We start from the raw sequence: 19604 nt of genomic DNA, 5'->3' as shown, positions 1-19604 counted from the left end.
CGGTGTGTGGGACAGCTCGGGGCAATGCAGACCTGGGGTCCTGCTGCCCCGAACCCCAGACTTGCTCTGGGATTGCCTCGGGTCCCTGCTGCCACCCACCCGCTGCCGACCCGAGGCCCAGCTGCCCCCCGGGCTACGGCAACACCATGCCAGCTCCAGGCCTCCCCGGACACACGGTCAGCTTGGCCAAGACAAACGTTGTTTTTTTATTTTTTTTGGGAAATAAACTAAAACCCTAGAATTGTTGGTGTTTTTACAACTCTAGTGTGGTTCCCGCCTGTCTGACCTTGTGTCGACCTTTGTAACATTGGCAATAATCCATTAAAAGTGACTTTCCCATGAGCCCTGCCCATGCCGGCTCTGTGTGTGCGTGGGTGTGTGTCGCAGTGGGGGAGAGCGGGCTGCTCTGGGTGCTTGGGGGCAGCAGACCCCAGCCCCAGGACCAGAGGCTGCTGCCTGCAAGGAGGGGGGGGGGGGTATTGAAGCCCTGCTGCTGGCCATAGGACTGCGCAGTTCTCCATGGCTTCCCCTTCCCTCAACTCACCCCCAGACACCCACAGCATGCAAGGGCCAGAGCAGAGCTCGGGCACAAAGCAGACGCTCCCTCCATGGCCGTTACAGCTTTAATATGATTGATTTTTATATATGTATATATATTTATATATGTATTTAAATATATTTCTTATTTAACAGTTAGTATCAGTCAGACAGGAACTGCCCGTCTTGCAGGGATACAGAACCATATGGCAACACCGTTCCTGACGTGGGGCCCATCACGTCCGCCTGCTTGCACACAAGCGCTGAGAAATCCTCCCTTGCGCATACTCACAGCACCATGGAGGACCCGATTTTGTCTCTGCAGGTCCCGCGGGTTAGCTTTGGCTCTGTGCTGGCCGGACTGAAGAGCCATGGCAGCCGCTCTGCAGCCAGAGACTGCTCAGCTCTCTGGCACGGGCCTCCTCTGCATGCCTTGTCCTCAGTGGGGGACACATGGGCACCCCTGCGCTACCCATCTGCTTCCCAGCGGACAGGTGAGGTGCCTGCCTCATGCCAAGTTCAGCGTTCAGCCACCTCAATAGCAGCATTTCGGTGCCTCAAGATCCCGGGGCTCCCCAGTTATTTCTGATGCCGCCCTCCTCTTTCTCCAGCAGGACAGGGTCTCCTGGCAGGAGGTGCCCCCCCACTAGCCCAAGCTCAGTGTAACACAGAGGACACCAGGAAAGAGGAAGCTTCCTGAACTTGATCCCCACAATGCCCATGTGGACTCCTCAGCAGAGAAAACAGTGGCTACTGCCTCAAAGGGCAGCTGTGTTTCTACTCTGCACTCCCTGCAATTCTCCCCACACCAAGCAATGCCACCAGGAGCAGCTTTGGACAGAGCCTCTCTTTCCCTTCAAATACACCAGTCACCTCAGTCCCCAAGCCACTGTGGTGTCTTGCACCTTCAGGGTCAGGGCCTGATTTTCAACACCACGGAGCTCTCTAGAGATCCTGCTGACTTTGAATTCACTTACAGAAAAAAATAAACCAAGAAAACCACATGTAACCTGATCCACAGTGAAACAGAGAAGGAGGAACCACAAAACATGACTCCTCCATAAAGGTTGTCCCGGAGGGCTAAAAACAGTGGTCTGTGGAAAAGGTACCCTGCATCAGGCTTCTCCAACAGGTCCTCTTCTCCCACTCAGAAATTTTGTCTGGGTAGAAAGAGGAACTCGTGCATCTGTTGGGGATTTCTGGATGCCCGGCAGACCAATGCACTCATGCAGACTTGATGCATTACAGACCTGATGTGTTGTGGAGTTATGAGGTACAGTCAAATGGAGAAGAAAAGCACCCTGATGCTACTGGCCATGCAGCACACCTGCTCTTGCGACTGTGGCCAGGCAACAGTACCAAGGTCCACTCAGGCTTCTGCCAGTGCCAATGTGGGAGCCCTGCCCTGGATCTAAAAGCACCAACGTATCTTGTCTGAGCAACTTGGTCCCTTAGTTAAGTGGTGGTAGCCAGCTGAGAAATCTCTCTCTGCAGTCCAGCTACTAGATGCAAAGAGCAACTGGGCTACAGGGAGAGGCAATTAGAGTGCAAGGAAAGCAGGAACAAGAGAAAAAGGAGAGGAAAAACAGAACCAAGAGACAGTAACAGCTCAGCAGGGACAGTGACACATTGGCAGGGACATGGTGAGAAAAGCTTCCAGGGAGCAATATGACAAATTTTGGAGGAACCTCTGGCCTCCCCTCTGGGAGCACAAATACCAGGTGCTTGTGCCCCAGGCAGCTGTAAGGAGGGCACCTCCCTGGGGAGGATCCCCAAACGTCCTGCTGAGCACTGAGCTGCAACTAAAGTCACTGATGTGCAGTCACACCCTAGTGTAACAGCCAGGAGTAAAGGGGCAATGTGAGGGAGGAGGTCAGGGCCCAAAGAGAGATTTAGTTTTGCTATGCATGAAAACTCAGAAGAAGAAAGAAGAGGACATATGAGAGTGGCACCGAATAATTGCCTCCCTAAAGGCGGCCATGTAAAGCGAGTGGGTGGAGGAAATGTGGTGGAAAAAGAAAGCTTGGAGGGTATTGTTAAAGTATATATCTCCACTGGCACTAGGAACCAGTTTTGGCCTGTATTGGCCATCTCTGAAAATGTCTCTGACAGAAGAACATGACAGGAAAGCTGAGCACTAGGAAAGGAAGAGGATTTAGTTTCTGTTAATGAATGCCTTGGATAAGATTGGGTACTAACACACCAGTGACTCCAATGCCGAAACATGAGAAGACTGTTGGTAGAGTGTCTGATCCCAGTCTTCCCACAAAGTGCCCTATGCTCATTAGACACCCAGGGGTCCTCCAGACAAGCCAGCTGTCAGACTTGACAACTTCTGCAGGACATGAAACCCATTGTAGCCATTTTTTTTCATAAGGTAAAGAGAATTAGTTTCTTTAGGCACCTGAGCAAAGCCCAGAGTGGGAGCACAGCCATTTTAAAAATATCATTCCCAGGCCATGTCTAAGGACAGTCCCTGCATGGAACTGAGGTGAGGGATGCACACAGGCCTTGAGGTCTCAGGGCAATGCTGATACCGTGTCCCTCTCCGTTAGGGCATACAGCACTGCAACAAGCTGGGGTCGCTGCTGCCCCTTCCTACCAGGGCCTTGGAACAAACTGCTTTATTGGCATCTTGCTTCTCCAGTGAGAGTGCCTGGAGCCTGAGCAGACCCATCTTCCCTGTCAAAAGGGACAAGAGGGAGAGAAACATGAGATGCATATTCCCTTGTGCAGAAATGTTAAGAGAAACAGAGCGAGAAAGAAGAGAAAAGGGGAGGGAGCAAGAGAGGGACACACACACTGTCATGACTGGCCATTTCGAATGCTTTCAGATCAAGAAAGCAGGTATTGCCTCCCACCTAGGCCTGAACTGGAAAGAGAAGAGTTTTTCTGGAGAGAAGGGCTGTCCAATCCCACAGACTCCAGCCATAAATGGGGAGTGCTGAAGGGCTGATCATCTGAGCCCCTCTTCTGCACACCCACCCGCATTCACATATTAAATCCTGACCAGCTCTGGAAAGTGTTTTCCAGTCTACCCTGAGCAGATTCCTCAAATGAAGGTGCTTTTCCTCATGGGGGAAGAGAGTGGTGGAGAAGAGCTGCAGGGATCTCACAGTCAGCACTCATTAGCTCTCTCTGGAAAGAAGATTTCACGACATCGCTGGACGGTATCCTTGGGGGACTGGACACTATGTCCCACCGTTCGGGGATCATCATAAATTTCATAATCGTTCCCTCCCTGCACGGGAATACAAAATAGGGAAAAAGTTAGCAGAGCCTCGTCAGAGCCTCCTCCTCCTTTGACAACCCAGAGCTTGTTTCGTCCTGCAAGGAGCCTCCATTTGCTGCTGCAGCGCAGGTCTCCCTTGAGCTGGGGCAGAAGCCAGGAGCATGCGGCTAGCCAGCTGGGTTCATGCACACCTTGGCAGGCAGTGACCCTGCAGGGAATGGGCTGGTCGGGCTTTGCTGGCTCACAGAGACATGCTGCTTGTTACCCACGTGCCAGCAGGGAGGCAGAAGAGGCTGTACTGAGAGCCCTGCTCCTGCTTCCCCTCTTCTGTGCCACCTTAGAGCATGGGAGGTGTATGGTGGAGAGCACCACATCCCCTGGAAAGGACAGGGAAGGTCCTAGACCAGGATAGCTTGTCTGGGAGGGCAGGGTTAACCCCTACCCTGCTCATGAAAGGTCTAGCAGGAGATGGGGTGGGCGCATCTGGGCAGGGGAGGTTGCCAGCATCTGGAAGGGAAAGGGCCAAGCAGATGGCTAAGCTGGTCTATAGCAGCAAGGAAGCACCACTCTCCACCAGACTAAAGGGAAGGCAAAGCTGTTCCTGAAAAGCCCTCTCCTAAGTGTTTAGGGCTTGTCTTCTGGGTCGTATTGGCCTCAGGAGTGGCTGACACCCCCAGACAGTGCTGGGGGAAGGAAAGCAATACTGATGTTGACCCCAGCACAGCAAATCCAAGGTGATTTCTGCACAGTCCAGCCAGACTTGCAAACATTATGAGCCTGCTGCAAACACACCCCACATGACAGCATCTCTCCCTCTTGCACCGCTAGAGGTCTGTGTTGGCCTCTGGCAGAGGCTCAGGCGCAGGGACCGTGGAGGGAGCAGCTCTGCGCAGTGCTCACTAGGCTGAACAAGAGAAGGTGGCCAAGCACTGGGCTACCGGAGCATACTCACAGGGGTTGTCTCATTTCCAAAGAAGTGGATGGTGTCAAATCGCTCGTCGTCAAGGACGTTGAGGCAGTAGCGCTTGTCCCAGCCCTCTGGGAAGACGTCAAAGCTGATCATGCCACCTGCCAGCAGAACGAAGGGCATCAGGCACTGTGGCTGGGTGCTGGCAGGGTATCCTCCCACCCTGGGACGGACAGGAGGAGGGGAAAAAGGGTGGACACGCGCAGAGAGCCCTCCCCACACAGCACCCAGGCATCTGCCTCCCTCCCTGACTGATCTTCCAGCATGTGACCAGGACCATGCCGTTCCTATGACAACAGGCAGGGGTGACATCAGCACAGCTGGGGCGACATCAGCACAGCTCCCGTGACAACCACGGATGCAAGCAGGACCCAGTGGGCATGGTGGGGGAGTTGCAAGAGATGGCTCTGTCAGGGGCAGATTTGGGGGTTATGCCTTACAGATCAGCACTGACGCACTCTGCATCCCACATGAGGCAGAAGTGGGCACAAAGCCCACGTCCTCAGATAGATACCAGCATCAAGCTCTCTCCTAGGCTCCTGTGCGGACATCACCGACATTTCTAAAACCACTGCTCTGAAGCTACTTAACCCTGCAGGTATCTGGAGCTCCTGGTGTTCTGCAAACACAAAGCGAACTCTGCATATCACACACCTTGGGTCCCCACTTGCCATGCTGCAGGCCCTGAGCGGGCTTTGCACGCTGCTCAAGGAGCATGGACTTTGCCACCACCGTACCGTGAGCCTGTTGACCTGCTTGGGGCCCTGTCACCTCTCATCACTGAGTCAAATGCAGGCTGCCAACAGCTTGAGAGGTGTCAAGGCAGATGGGGCAGACATACAGAGGTAAGGGAGCTTTCCCAGAGAGCCTGTATATGTGTGAACATCCACACGCACAGTACTGTCTAAAAAGGTGAGAAACAAGCCCTGGCTCTAGATCAGGCAGAGTTATCCCCAGCACCCCCGCTCCCATTTTGGGTGTACACTAAACCCCAGGCAGCACATTCCCCATCCTCTGGGGCTGTTCCGTGCTGTGTGGGAAAAGGGATTTGAATCCAATCCTCTTCTGCATCCACGCTGTACAGTTAGCCCCCTGCCCCACCAGCAAGCTGACACAGCCAGGAGCAGCATCAGTGAAACACTCCTCCCAGAACAGTCAAAGCCCACAGTTTAGGGCATACGTATATTTGGGTCTCACTTGGAGCCCAGAGGAACATGGATTTGAACTGGGATGTCCCTCACCCCCCAGTTCAGACCCCTGCTCCACTGGGTCCCCAGTGGGGTGATGTCGTTTGCCTGTTTCTCTAGGCAATCTACCAGGCTACCAGCAATTCCGGAGTTTCACCGTATCTTTCATCGCAAATAATAATCCTCACCTCTCTTAGGAGGGAGACAGTTACCCACGGGGGAAGGTCCCTGCTGGAGGGGAGGCACCCATCCCTCAGGCTGCTCGGAAGTGTATGTACTGATGACCTCCTCTGCTCCTCCTTGGCTAGCTGAGGTGCCCTGTTGGTTTGGGGGGTCCCTAAACTGCCACTGGTTCCCCATGCACAGGGCAAGGAACCTGTGTGCGCAGCTCAGGGCAGAGGATTCATGAGGAGGTAGGGTGACCCAGGCAAGGCACTGCAATACTGAAGGGAGCAAGTGCCCTAGGAGATCAGGTATGGGGAAGTGTCTGGGCTCACAAAAGGAGCCTGCAGCAGAGCAGCAGATAAACCTGACCGCCCATTTTCCAGGACAGTGCCCTCAAAATCCTTCCTCTTTTTGTATCCAGAGTCATTTACCTGTGAAAAATGCTGCATTTCTCCTGGTTCTGGGCAGCAAGAAGGGCTCCTGATGACAGCCAAAGTGGGGAGGAAATCAGACAGAGAGGGGAGTGAGGCCTGCATCAAGGACAGCAAGCACTGTCCCTGGTCTGGGCAAAGCACAGGTCCAGGGGGCTGCAGCGAGATCTCCCATCACCTCTGGGTCTTGTGCCCTCCACAGCCTGGGACAAGGTGCTTGGAGCCAGCCTGCCACAAGAGGCCTGTTTCCATGTGCCCCTGTTTTTGGATGCCTGACCTGAGACACCCCATGCTTTCTCTGCAGAGAAGCTGGGGGCCCGCAGCTCCCACTGTCTTCATGCTTTTACACCAGGGGCCGGAGCTCTTGATGGCAGCTTCCCAAAGTCAGAGGAGAAAGGCCCATTGTTCTGTTCTTGTCCCCTGTGCCCTTGGGGACCTGGCTGCAGGGCCTTTGTCTTTCTCTGCTATGACAAATGATCTGTGTCAATGCTGCGGGCAGCACAAGATATTCTTGGCAGGACACTGAAGGGAGAGGGGAGGGGACACTCTCAGGATGAAAGCTCTTGGAAGACCAGAGGGCCAAGCGCTCTGTACTGGCTGGTGCTGTGCACAAGAGTGGAGTGTCACCTGCCGCATCCCAGCTTCGTCATCCCCTTGCCCTTTGGCTAGATTTCCACGTGGCACCTCCTTATGTTAAAACGTACCTATCCTTTCTGCAGACAGTCTCTTCCAATTTCAGCCCCATCACTTACATAACACCTCATTTTCCTCCCCATCCTCAGTACATTCCCAAGATAGCTCAGCTTCTCCTTCAGTTCCTCGCCTTTGTTAAGTTGGCTGTAAAAGTGCAGCTCCACCCCAAGAAGTGGACCTGCAAAAGGTCATGGCATGGAGAGACAAACTCCCTGCCACTTGGCAGCTCCAAACAAAGCTCCAGAGCGGAGAAACGCGTGAGGATCCTTTCTCTCTTATACCACTGCATTCCTAGAGGAGTCTGTGCAGAGGACTGGATGTGCCTGGAGCTCTGCCGGCAACCCTACTGCTGATGCTTGAGCCAAAACAGACCTCCTGTGCAGGGGTGGGCTCAGCAGAGCTAACTAAAATAAGGCACAGAAAACGTCATGGGGCAGAAACCAGTCTGTATAGCCAATTCCCCAAGAAGAAAATCTACAGCACAGTTTATTCTCTGCCCATTGCCTTGCTGTGAATGTGCCACCCTCAAAACAGCTCTCCAGGAATAGAAGCTCTTTGTCCTCTTGCCAGGGTCCCCCTGGGGAGCACTGCTCCAGTGTTCACCCAACCAAGCCCCTGGAGGGAATAGCCAGGATTCCTACTGCCCTTCCTAGAATTTAATGGGAAACACAATAAAGAGGCCAATACAAAGCCAGGGTAGCACCCTCTGCTCACCTCGAGAGAAACGCAGGCCTTTGCCAGCAAACTCCCTCTGCAAGGCTGCCACAAACTTCTCCCGGATCCGCTCTTTCTATAGAGGAGAAGAAGGAAAGGGGAGGAAGAAGGGTTTGAATAATTAGATGTTGACAGTCTACCATAATCTGCTGAAAGACATTTGCTGGGCAACTCTGGTGCATTTCTCTGCTCTGATCCCACTTCCCCTTCCTACCTCCCTAAGCCCCAAGGGAACTCTGTGCTCTGCAAGATCCTGAACAGACACTAAACTGACTGCCTTCAGTTCCCTCTTGTCTGACCCCCTCCTCCTGGACAGTTTAACAATGTTTAGCCAGCTTCCATCAGTCTGACCCAAGGCCTGCTTATAAGGTCGTTAGCTTAGGCCAGATTCAGCAAACTACTGGGAACAGCAGATCACGCACCCTCCTTGGCAATGAAATGCATCTGCTTCAATTTCCCAGAAGACAAGTTCATAATCCAAAGTTTCCAGCTTTGCTTACGTCTTGCAAAGTCTGACTGATCCCTATTTCCCAAGAAAGCTCCCACAGGTAGAAACTGCTCTGAGTGCAGGCCAAACACTTCAGAGATCCCAGTCTGGGAAGCCCATTGGTTCCAGCTCTTTTAGGGCTGGGAGAGTAGGAGAGAAAGAAATGGCTGCTGGGCCATCCTGGAGGGGTGACCTGAGCTAGAAAGTTTCAGGCTCTCTGAGGGTTTTCAGGGGAATTCCGTCTTTGTTTATTGTGAACGAGGAAATACCCTGTGAAATAAATGCCTTATTCCCTGGGGGTCTCCCACAGCACAAGGAACACTGTTGGCAGCCCCACTGCATTGGTGGTCCCCAATGAAGCCAAATTCTTCCCTTTATCTGTGTCTCTCCTTGGGCTTTCTGACCATCAGTCCTGTCTTCACCTTGCTGTGTGTGTTGGCGTGGTGCCCAGCTTGGAGCTGGGCTCCTTCCCTTGGGCAAGGGAGAAGCAGACAAGACCCAAGAGCTGTAACGCTGCAAGATCAGCGGAGAAGGGGAGGGTGAGCCCAGGACAGGCCCGCATACCTTGTCCAACTCAGAGAACTCGATTCGCTCCTCTGGTGTGCAGCTCCGTCCGATGGGGGAGATGTTCAGCATCCCATTGCGAAACTCAATGAAGGTCCCTCTGTATGCAGGCAAGGGCACAGGGTTACTGGAGGGTTTTACAACGGGGGCAGGCAGAGAGAAACAGACCTTTCCAGGGGAATGACTGCTTAGTGTCTGCAGGAGCACACAGCAGGAAAGACGCTGTGTCCACCCGTGGGTGCTTGTGCTTCAGGTATACGAGAGCCTCAAAGACGCTCAAGAGCCCTGCTGCAGCAGGCTGAGGCCATGCTTGAACAACTCTACTTAAGGTCTCCCAGAGGCTCACAATTTTATAAAAGGAGACTGTGAAAAGAAGAGAAATAAACCATTCTTGTGCACCCTGGAGACAGGCTGGGAGCAATGGGCTTAGGTGAGATGCTAGGAAATATTTTCTATTGTTATAACAACTGCAAGGACAGCTGTTCTCCAGACCGCACCAACTGCCTGTCGGGACTGTGACATCTCCACCCTGGTGGCTTTTAAGATATGTTATCTGTGGTAGATGAGTTGGGTGGAGTTGGCAGTACCTTGAGGCAGTAGGATGGAGCAGGTCAATGTAACTCACTACTGATGTAAGGTGCTGGCTGATGATGAACAATCAGCACCTCATTGTGGGTCGTGATCAGGTAGGACCTGCAGGGCCTTTGTGTCTCTTGTTTTCCCCTCCCTGCACCTTTGACTGTGGTTCTTATCTAAGCTCACATGGACACGACTGAATTTCCTGCTTGCCACCCTCATCCTGCACTGGCACTACTACTCTGCCAGTCCCTCACTGGGCCGCTTCAAAGCACTAAGCTGTCAGAAAACTATTCCTTTCTCTTCTCTCTGCTAGAAACCTGGCCAGTTTTGTTGACTTTGTCACTGATTTGATAACAACTTCACAGCTTGGAATAGCTTTTTGAGGGTTCAGCCCAGTACCAGCACTGGTGTTGCAAACAACAAGGGATGGCATGCACAGTCTATTTGAAAATAGAATAAAAGCTCTTGTGGAAACCTAGCTGGAGAAGGAATATCCCCTTCCCTTTCCAGCTGAGGAGCCCTGAACTCACTAACCCTTTGACATCCCTCCCAGCCCTGTCTGCTGTTGTTCTGTGATGAAGCACTGAACCTGAGACTAGCTTTCCCCACCTCAGATCCTGTCTTACAGCACACTGAAGGAAGAAGGACACACAGGCAGCCATGCCTACAGCCTGCTGGGCAGCACCTCAGCAGTGCCAATGTTGTCCCAGATAACACCAAGGGTCTGGTGGTTCATGCCCTAGGCCAGGACTCAGGAGACACGGGTTCAAGCCCTTGCTTTGCTAAAAATCCCAAAAGCCTGAACCCACAGAGACATTTAGGAGCCAAAACCTTGCTGGGTGTTGGGCAACCAGACATCAGTGAGGCAACCAAACAGCCTTGAGGTGTCTGGGCCCCAGCCCACAGTTTTGGGGACATGTTTAGCCAGCACTCCTGCCAAAAGGAGCCAGCCACCCTGGCCCCTCTCACAAGTGCTCATGCTGCCACATGGTGACTCAGATCAAAAGACTGATTTGGATCACAGTTTAGCAATTTTCATTCAAGTCTTAATTTCAGCCAGAGCACTCCCCTGTGCAGGTTCACCATACAAACACTGGTGCTGACATGGGACAGAGCAGGCACAAACAGCTGGCTCAAGAAGAGGGCAGAATGGCTTCTTTCAATAGCAGCGCTGGCTCATGCTGACTTCAAGCATTTATGAAATTGTAGTCTGAGGGGTGTTTTGACGTTACACCCAGACTGGTTTAACTGCGAGCTGCCTCTGAAGAAGGCCATCCTGTTCTCCCCTTCCATGTCTCTGCCATCTGTCCCCTCTCCCTTGTTTCTGCTGGATCTAGCAATGGTGTGATAACAGGGCAAGCTGATCCAAGGGGAAACTATCCTTTTCTTTCCTTGTGGTGGACTGGTTGTCCTTCAGGCCAGGTGAACAACCTCACCCTGTGAGGCTGGATCCGATGCAGGGGAAGCAAACAGGAGCACATGGTTGGGAGCACAGCAGGGCCAGCCCTATTACCAGTGGCTTGAAGTGACACTGGGTTAGATGCAGTGTGAAACTATGTGCTCAGCCTCTGGACTTCCCATCTGAGGACTTCAGCCCTCCCATTCTTTGTCTGTTTGGAGCCTCATACGAATGCTTATGCCTGATGCTCTGATGAGGAACGAGCTGTTACTATTGTCTTAAAACAGCTGCAGGCAGTGGCTGTACCCTGCTTCTGAGGGAAGAAAATCTGAGGGGGGAAAGAGCAGGCATTATGTTAACAAATACTGCAAACTCTCCAGAACAAAGACTGTCCTACATGGTTTGCCCACATTGCTCAGCTCAATGGGACAATGATCCTGTACAGGGCCTCTAGATACTAACAAAAACCTGCCAGACCTGGAGCAAAGAACAGCTGGGCTATTGAGCTTGTCTCAAGAGGCCTCTGGAGGACTGAGTTCCCTAGAAATCAGTGACACAACTCCCGTTTGCGCAGGCTCAAGCCTTTACCGTTTCTTGGGCAGCTTCAGCAGCGCCATGTAGTTGAGACAGAAGTTGATTAGATCCTGCAGCAGCTCTTCTCCCAGGTGGTCCTGAATGGCCTAGGGGGCAGAAGGGGGAGCAAGGAAGAAGCTAGAGACACATGAAGCCCAGATTCCTGCTAACTTGTCAGGAAGAGAGGCTCTCCAGAAAACAGCAAAGCCTTTTTGGACCAGGCTTTTCTACCCAATGTGGACAGTATGCAGTGAGGGCAGCACAAGACAGCAGGAACAGTTCTTTTTTCCGGCCTCTTTGGCTCTTCTGCCCCACAGGAGCATCAGCCGCACAGCCTCTCCTGGGGCTAAGCAGCTGCCATACCTGAGGTGGTCCTGGCTGTCTCAGCCACAAAACATGTGAGCCCCATGACAGACAACATGTGAGCCCAACAGCCCAACAGTTATTTGTGGGGAGGGCAGGCTCCAGGCTTTGCTCGAACCCAAGAACATGAACAGGAGGAGCGGGACAGGCAAACCTGGCTGCTGGGGAGAACAGAAGAGGTTGCCCTTCTGAATGGGACCAGACACTTTTTCCCACAGCACTCATGAGATGCACAGGGATGGAGAAGGAGAGTTGTGTTTGTGAGAGCTGCTGGGCCTACCTGCTTGGAGACCAGTTGCCCGTTCTTGTATTGCACAGTACCATTCTCAGCAAAGACATAGTCAAATTTATTGATGACTGGAGGGGAGGAAACAAAGGAGGAAAAAAAAAATTAGTACTGCTTCAGCCTTTGCCTAGGAAAAGGGGCCACATGAAAAGAGAAATGCTGCCTGTATTCAGGACCCAGGGAGCCTTTCTCCATAATCCTTAGCATCACACTTCTCATCTCCCAGCACTCAGCAAATGAGCGCCATCCCTCACCGTTCCCTGCACAGTAGGGAGGGACATTATCTTCAGCTCCCAGGTGGGATGCTGAGGCATGAAGGGGGAAGGGACCTGACTGAGCTCACAGACTGAATCAGTGGCAGAACCGAGATAAGAGCTCCAAAACACCAGGCTTTCCATCGCGTGCATGTCCTTCTGCTCCCTCTCTTCCCTTCCCCACTGCCAGGATATTCCCGTGATGTAGTTACTGGTTATCTAATTCCAGCCCCTCCTGGGGGCAGTAAACAGACCACTGCCGACTCAGCAATTAATCTCATGCTCCCTTGAGCCGTGAATTACTTCATGGTGTGGCCTCTCTCAGCTAATGAGGCAGAAGAGAGACCTTAGTACCCAGCCGTGTGTTTTACACTGATATTGGAGAGGGAAAACAAGGCAGACCGAGACAGGTCGCCTGCCTTGCTCTCCCAGTCCCTCCTCTACCTCCCATCCCCGTTTGCCCTGCCCAGGTAGCACTGGCGGCTCATCCCCTGCCCGCCACTGCTCAGGGCCACCTGGTCCATAGCACCATGGGCGTGCAGGTGAACAGCTTGGGCACCGCCGCTTTCCATCTGTTCTGGCTCTGAGCTTAATCGAGAACTCATCAGAGACCCCAGTCACTGAAGGGTGCGCGGCTGAGTAGCTTGCAGAGCAACAGGGAGAGAGCAGGGGTGGAGGCAAAATTCACAACGGGCTCTTGATTGCTAATTGCAGGAGCTGCAGGAGCAAAGAAGATCCCAGCTGCTCTTGCAGCTGCTGTGGCCCTGGACTGGGCCCAGCACAAGACCTGAAGGGGTGGGTTAACAGCACCCCCACCTGCTCTCAGCAGACGTTAGCCTTTGAACAGCAGCTCCGTGGCTCCTTGGGCACCACCAGCGGCCAAAGGGCAATGGCCACGAAGACAGGCTCGGAGGCAGCTTGTTGATTTTGGATGTATGTGATCCCTCTGGATACAAAGAGGCCCCCTGTGCCGTGGTACATGGAAGTCCCAGAGGCTATAAAACGTGGATTAGCTCCTACGCTCCCTGGTATCTGCCTGCTGCCCCCCTCTTGCCCCCCGGTGGCTGCTCCCTTCCTCCAGTGCAGGTGGCATCTCACCTTCGTCACCCTCACCCAGCTGCTCGGCTATCTTGGAATAGTCGGAGCCTCCCACCACCCCAATCTTCGCTCTCTTGCGCAGCTCCTGCAGGAACTTGTCCACTTCTGGTTCAATTTTCTGGAGGAGTGGGAGGAAAAGTGACAGGTTATACTGCAGCAGGGGGAGCAGGTAAGCCACGGGCCCCAGAGCAGCCCGCAGCAGAGCCACCACAGACAGCTCCAGCACTGGTGGCAGCAGGGTCTGTCCTTTCCCCCCTTCCCCAAACATCCCTCAGGCCGAGTGAAATGATAGCCCCTTGCTTTCTCCATCCGTCCGCAGCAGCCTCCGCGAACCGGACATGGGTGGAGGCAAAAGCGGCTCCCACGTGCGGGCAGGACTCCGCTGGCTTGGCTCCTGCAGCGCTGCACTTGGCCAGGGCAGCAGGCCGCCCCACGCCACGCCGTCGGGTTAGGAGAACGGGGAGCCGGACGTACAGGGGGAGGGAGACGGGGAAGACAGGCAGCAGAGGAGGAGGAGGAAAGAGAAACCCCCACGTGGGGCGTTTTACAGATGTGCCAGCGCACCTGTGATCGTTTGCGTCTTCCTACCTGAGGGCGGATACTGGTACCCGACCTTCCCACACTCCCCGGCGGGCCATGCCCTGTGCAGCCGCAAGGGCAGAGGGGAACAGGGAAACGCGACCCCCCACGGCCCCTGGGCAGCCCRGAGAGCTCAGAAACCAGAGCAAGAGCACGATGGGGCAGCTTCCCGCGAGGACGAACCACGAATTGCCCCAGGTGGGAAAGACACAGGGCAGGAAGGCAGCTACCCCTGCGCACTCCGGGGCCCACGAAGCGAGGGGGCGCCCGGGCTCCCCGCGCCCCACACCGGGCCGGCCTGCGGGGAGGGGGCCAAGCGCAAGGGCCGAGCAAAGCCAAAAAAATAAAAATAAATAAAAATGAAAAAGGAGAGCGCCGCTGTTCTGTGGCTTTGCTTCTCCATCCCCTGGAGAAAAAGGCCTCTGCTGGCGGGTGACTCCCCCCGCTGCAGGTCTCCCCCGTCCCCGCCGCGTGCGACCCGCGCCGAGCCCGGCGGGCGGTGGCGGGGGGGCCCCGGCGGCCGCCCTCCCGCTCCCCGCGGTACCTGCCGCGCCGGCGTGAGGGTCCCGTCCACGTCGAAGAGGCAGAGCACCCGGCCCCCCGCCGCGGCAGCCATCGCCGCCGCCGCCGCCACCCGGCCTCCGCGGGGGCGGCCCGGGGGCGGTGCCGGGCGGCGGCACCTCCCCACGGCGCCGGCCCGGCCCGGCCCGGCCCGGCCCGGCCCGGCCGACAGCGGCCTTCAGCCGCGGCCCCGCTCCGGGGCTGGCAGGCCCGAACGGCTGCCCGGGCGCAGCGCTCCCGTCACAGCCCGGCTCACCGTCCGCATGAACGGCTGCTCTGCCTGGAAATTTGGCTGTTTTTTTTTTCTTTTTTTTTTCTTCCCTTAATTCTGTCAGCTGGCTGACTAAAAGGTATCACCTCTCTCCACAAGCTTTGCTTCTCCTGAATCGCTGCAACGTTGTTGTAAAATGTGTTCAGCCCAGAGTGCTGAAAAATAGGGCTGTTGGCTTAGTTAATTTGCATATGTTTCCCGCTGTCTCTGTGGATGGCAGGATTCATCACATTTACTGTTGTATCTACAGTGCTGCTGTGTGTTTCAGGGCTGCAAATCTGGATAAAGCTACCTGGCAAGCTCATAATCCTCAGAGGATTTCGATGTCCTAAGAGAGGAGGAGGAGGAGGAGGAAGCAGCGTGCACCCACCCGTTCAGTGTTCATGCCTCAGTAGGCATCTGTAATGGGCTGCTCTTTCGTGAGCAGCTCATATTTTCACTGGAGAAGCATGGTTTTCAGCCTGCACCCTTCTGCACAAAGTCAAGCCTATTTCTTGCAGTAACTTCTGCTTTGACCTGCTTAGCAGTTACTCTGCAAGTAATGTAGGATCTAATCAGGCCATCTGGTAAGATCATATTCATAAGCTTTAGTATTCTGCAAGCCTGTTACATAATGGCAGACGGCCTGCCTAGCAGCAGTCTCATATGGAAAACCAAATCTTTCCTGAATTACCTTCTAACATCAGTAACAATTAACTTGGAATTTTCAATGTTTTTGCCCAGCAGTTTGCCTTCCTTCTCTCTCTGGAACGTGCTGCCAGTCTCTAGCTGGGCTGAAGCTGGGAGAAGAGTATTAGTCTGATAGGGTTTTCTGAGTATTATTTGCTTCCAGGAAATTGTGCAACCACTTTTTACAATTCTCTGCCAGATTCCTTTCAAAATGAAGCGTTCAGGTGGCTTCCAAGATTCCATTTTTGCTAATGATTTTGGTTTTTCTGCTCCCACACAATAGAAGCGTGACATACAGAAGCAATGTTAAAAACTTATCTCTATGCCATTGGCTTGGAGAAGGTTTACCAAAACATCCTCCATTACTTGTTGGGGAAGGCATTCATTGCCTCCAGCAGTTAATGTCATCAGGGTAACTTACTGCATTGTTACTGTGAGCTGCTTCAGAAGCAGATTGAGCTTCTGCAACTTGGTCCCTGTGTGCGGGGATCACTGCAGCTTGGTATGCCAAGATTCACTTTATTTCCAGAGGAGCGTTCAGGGAACAGCACTCAGGGAACTGGGACAGGGGACACATGTCCTTGGGAGGGCAGCAATTGCGAGCACTGAGTGTAGCTGTGAACTCTCTGGGCTGCCTTGGATGCTCCACGAGGCAGGGGCCTCTTTTTGTATCGTGTTTACAAGAGGGGCATGGAAGTGAAGTTGGGGGAGCCTCTGAAACAGAAGTGGAAGAGAAGGTGGCATGGAAATCGCTTGGAGATGATGCCACAAGACATAGGGGGGTATAAGGACTCTGGCTTATTTATGCTACAAAGAATCCCACTGAAAAGGAAACTCTGGTACTGTCCTATTGCAGGAGGTAACTGCACCGTGGCAGGTAACATCCAGCTGAGCTCCAAGCCCAGTCCCCATGCATTCACCATACTGCACAAAAGACTCAAGTTTTCAGGGTCCCACAGCCAAGGAGCTGGTGCACAGAACAGGCACAGTCGCCATCACCTTTATAAAGAAATTGGGATGTGAAGGGGCTCCAGTCTCTCTCCCTGTGTCCAGGCAGCAGCACCCAATATCTTTTGAGGAGCAGAACACAATGTTAATTTCTGAAAAGTAAGTGATTTGGTGTCTGCTTCACTTCCAGGTCTCCTGGTCACTCCTCTGGATGAGCCGAGGCCACTGCTCACTTGCTCTGGCTGGCAATGCAGGCAGTTGGGATGGCAACAGAGAGACTCCTCTGCTTCAAATGTAGCCTCGAGTGGTCTTGGATAGGTATTACAAGTTGTATTTGCCCTGACATTGACATTTCTGCAGAATCACTGTCTCTGGGGCCTTCTGGTTCACATCCTGGTTATGATATCCTGCATCTGGAAAGCTGGGCTCTGTTCTTGGATGCATTGAAACTCCTGGACTGCCTCCTCTGTGCCCACCCGCTTAGTGTGAAATTTGGTGCTGAATTTTTAATTTGGTTTAAGATTATGCTCTGTTACAGGGCTCACCTATGTGTGATTACTCCCTGATTAGTCAATGTGTGCAGATTTACTCCAGAATATGAATACTTCAAGGTGTGTTTATCATAGCGTGCTGAAGAATGAGTACCTTCATGAATTCAGGTTGCTTCACTACCAGAAACCAATCCACTCTTCTCCCATGCATCAGAGCTGTGTCCTAATCCCCAGGACTCTCAAAAGACAGAGTCCTGGAGTCGGATACACAGCGAACTGAGGATTTCAGAAATACAAGCCATTTCTTCTCTGTAAGCTGCAGTAGGTGGTACAAGGATGAGACTTCTCACATCTGGGTGGAAGAGGTGTGGTGCTAGTAAAGCCTGCCAGCTCACTCCTGTTACAGCCCTGGCATTGTGGTGTCACTTTGGTTCCTGCCATAGCCCAAGCTGCCCAACCATCCATTCTTCTGGCTGCTTCTATATGCAGCTTTCTTGCCTGGGAGAGGCACTCTGACCTGTTGCTGACATTACTAATTGACATCCCATAAGTTGTGCTCAGCCTTGCAGTTATTATTGGGACAACCTTCTTCCCACTTGGACTCCTAGACATCAGAGAATACTTTGCAGTCTCCTGCTGTCAAATGTATGTTTTCAAAAAGAAAAAAAAAAAGTTTCCCAATTCTGTGCACAACCCTAGCCTCCTTGTGCTTAGAGAAGCCGAGCACTCATCCTTTTCCACACAGAGCTCTCCCTGCACTCCTTGCTTTCGGGAGGAACTAGCATGTCACTGATCTCTGGTATTTCCAACCTGGTTAGAAATCTGGCCTGTTGGCTGCCGGCTTGTCTCAGCATCTCGCTTTTCTGAAGCCTGTCTGCAAACCATGTGCCCCTTCCCTGACACTGTGTTATAAAAATAGGAATCTGGTTCCAAACAGATCTAGAACAAATGAAGGGAATATGGCTTAGCAGATGTGGAGACTAGAACAAAAATACATTTCTGTGTGTATGCATTTTATGCTCCTATTCAAGTACAGCACAAGGAACAGAGCAGGCCCACCACCATATCTCATTTCGAGTAAAATAAAGAGGATGCAGTCTCCAAGGGAATCTTGGTGCCAGTCTTTCCTTGGCATCTGAGGCCAACAAGGGGGTCTGTTTTGAAGGACATACTTATGGGCATTCTTCCCCTTAGGTACCAAACTGAAAATCAACTCTTTCCACATGGGTGGAACAACAGCCTTTGGAAAGGAACATCTGTAGGATCTACTCCTCACTCGCTATCAATCGGTCCAACTGTGGAGCAGAAGCAGCACTACCAGGGCAGAGGTCCATCCCGGTGAGACATAACAGCAGTGCCACCTCGTGGTACTTCGCTGAAGTATGAAGTCCATTAAAATACAGATCAGCTTTTGCATTTTTGCACTCCTACAGATAGCGCGTCAAATTTACACCATCAGTAGAGCTTTCCAAAATTTGAATTATTTGTTATGCTTTCTCCAGCTTATTTCTGCCACATGGCTTTAAAAACTCTTTTCTAGTCTACAGGGAGCCAAAACATCTCTCTAAACACCCTTAATGCACTAGTATCTTCATGATTTCCCAAAAGTATGAGACTGCCTTTTAGCTATGTGTATGGCTGCGTACAGTTGTGCTTACAGCTTAATAAATCAGCTGGGTTAGCTCTGAGGACAGAACCACTATGGCTTAGTTATTTAATACTTCACAGACACATTTAAAGCATCCTTGCAGATCCTTTGATATATTCCCTTGATTGCTCCTTGGATACACAGCAGCTGTTGTTGTGGATAAAAATTCTGTAACTAGCAGCAAGGGCAAATACTTTGTTCCAAGTTTAGAAGGTAAGTGTCTGAGTGCTGACTTCTGTCTAGGGCTGCTATTATAGTCAACATTTTCCTTTTGTACATGTTCCCAGATATTTTATGTAGGGCTAATACTGGTACTCGATAGTAGATCAGCATCACATCTAAATAGCACAGCCCAAAATAACTGCAATCATGCATCTTTTGTTAGAAGCCCTCTTCTATTACAACACTGATACAGACCGTTGCAGAAATGGTGAACTGTGTGGTTTATCATTTTGATGTCCTCAGTAAGCATTCAAAAGGCTGAACCAAGCAAAATTTTTTCCCCAGAGCCAGGCATTCTCCTTTCTTCAATATCCTACCACTGAATGCACGATGGGAGGTGCTAAGTAATCCATGCCAATATTGCCTCTGCAGCTACAGACAAACATCAAGCATGAAAGCTACTTAAATCCCCCCAAAAAAAAGTAATAGCATTGAGACAATCAGGATAAAAGTTAGAGCCTATGTTGTGTTTAAACCCTGTTAGGTCTCTTCTTCAATAGCAGATATTAGATGTTTCATTCTTGCTCACTCAGATGAGCAAGGACTGTTCAAAACATTGGTCTTGATAACATACCTTGTTGTTTAGAAAAATAGTTTCCCCAAGCTTAAGTTGGAGTATCAACTATGACCAGTTCTAGCAAAGGGCAGTAACCAGTGCTACTTGCAATAGCAGTATATGGCACAAC

At 52.2% G+C, this 19604-nt stretch overlaps 1 protein-coding gene and 1 long non-coding RNA gene across 4 annotated transcripts; one reads left to right on the top strand and one right to left on the bottom strand.

The window, feature by feature from the left end:
* Nucleotides 1-630: 630 nt before the first annotated feature.
* On the bottom strand, nt 631-14734 carry PMM1 (phosphomannomutase 1). 2 transcript variants are annotated; one of them, XM_026069160.1, is made up of 8 exons: nt 14653-14734; nt 13530-13647; nt 12172-12248; nt 11544-11635; nt 8978-9077; nt 7927-8002; nt 4722-4837; nt 632-3778 (listed from the first exon to the last, which is right to left on the bottom strand). In XM_026069160.1, the coding sequence occupies exons 1-8, from the start codon at nt 14722-14724 to the stop codon at nt 3656-3658; spliced, it is 774 nt and encodes a 257-aa protein (XP_025924945.1). In that variant the 5' UTR covers nt 14725-14734; the 3' UTR covers nt 632-3655. The 2 variants fall into 2 exon arrangements, with proteins under 2 accessions (XP_025924944.1, XP_025924945.1); XM_026069159.1 differs by lacking the exon at nt 14653-14734 and having other exon boundaries at nt 631-3778; nt 13530-14038.
* Nucleotides 14735-14868: 134 nt separating this feature from the next.
* LOC112967685 lies at nt 14869-19311 on the top strand. 2 transcript variants are annotated; one of them, XR_003254078.1, is made up of 3 exons: nt 14869-15019; nt 15209-15506; nt 16748-19311. It is a non-coding gene; the product is annotated as an uncharacterized LOC112967685 (long non-coding RNA). The 2 variants fall into 2 exon arrangements; XR_003254079.1 differs by having other exon boundaries at nt 14869-15506; nt 16748-16875; nt 18243-19311.
* Nucleotides 19312-19604: the final 293 nt, after the last annotated feature.

This window comes from Apteryx rowi, unplaced genomic scaffold (assembly GCF_003343035.1).
Source record: "Apteryx rowi isolate R43461 unplaced genomic scaffold, aptRow1 scaffold_287, whole genome shotgun sequence".
Lineage (NCBI taxonomy): Eukaryota > Metazoa > Chordata > Aves > Apterygiformes > Apterygidae > Apteryx > Apteryx rowi.
This window is presented reverse-complemented; position numbering and strand designations above follow the sequence as displayed.

What these genes read in the sequence shown, in the direction of transcription:
- PMM1 (XM_026069159.1), bottom strand. Translation starts at nt 13,797, where the DNA reads ATGTTTGGGGAAGGGGGGAAAGGACAGACCCTGCTGCCACCAGTGCTG. An exon ending in AGTTCTCTGAGTTGGACAAG is followed by an intron (nt 8,003 to 8,977) that starts GTATGCGGGCCT and finishes TCTCCTCTATAG; the next exon opens with AAAGAGCGGATCCGGGAGAA. An exon ending in AGGCCTGCGTTTCTCTCGAG is followed by an intron (nt 4,838 to 7,926) that starts GTGAGCAGAGGG and finishes TTCTGCTGGCAG; the next exon opens with GTGGCATGATCAGCTTTGAC.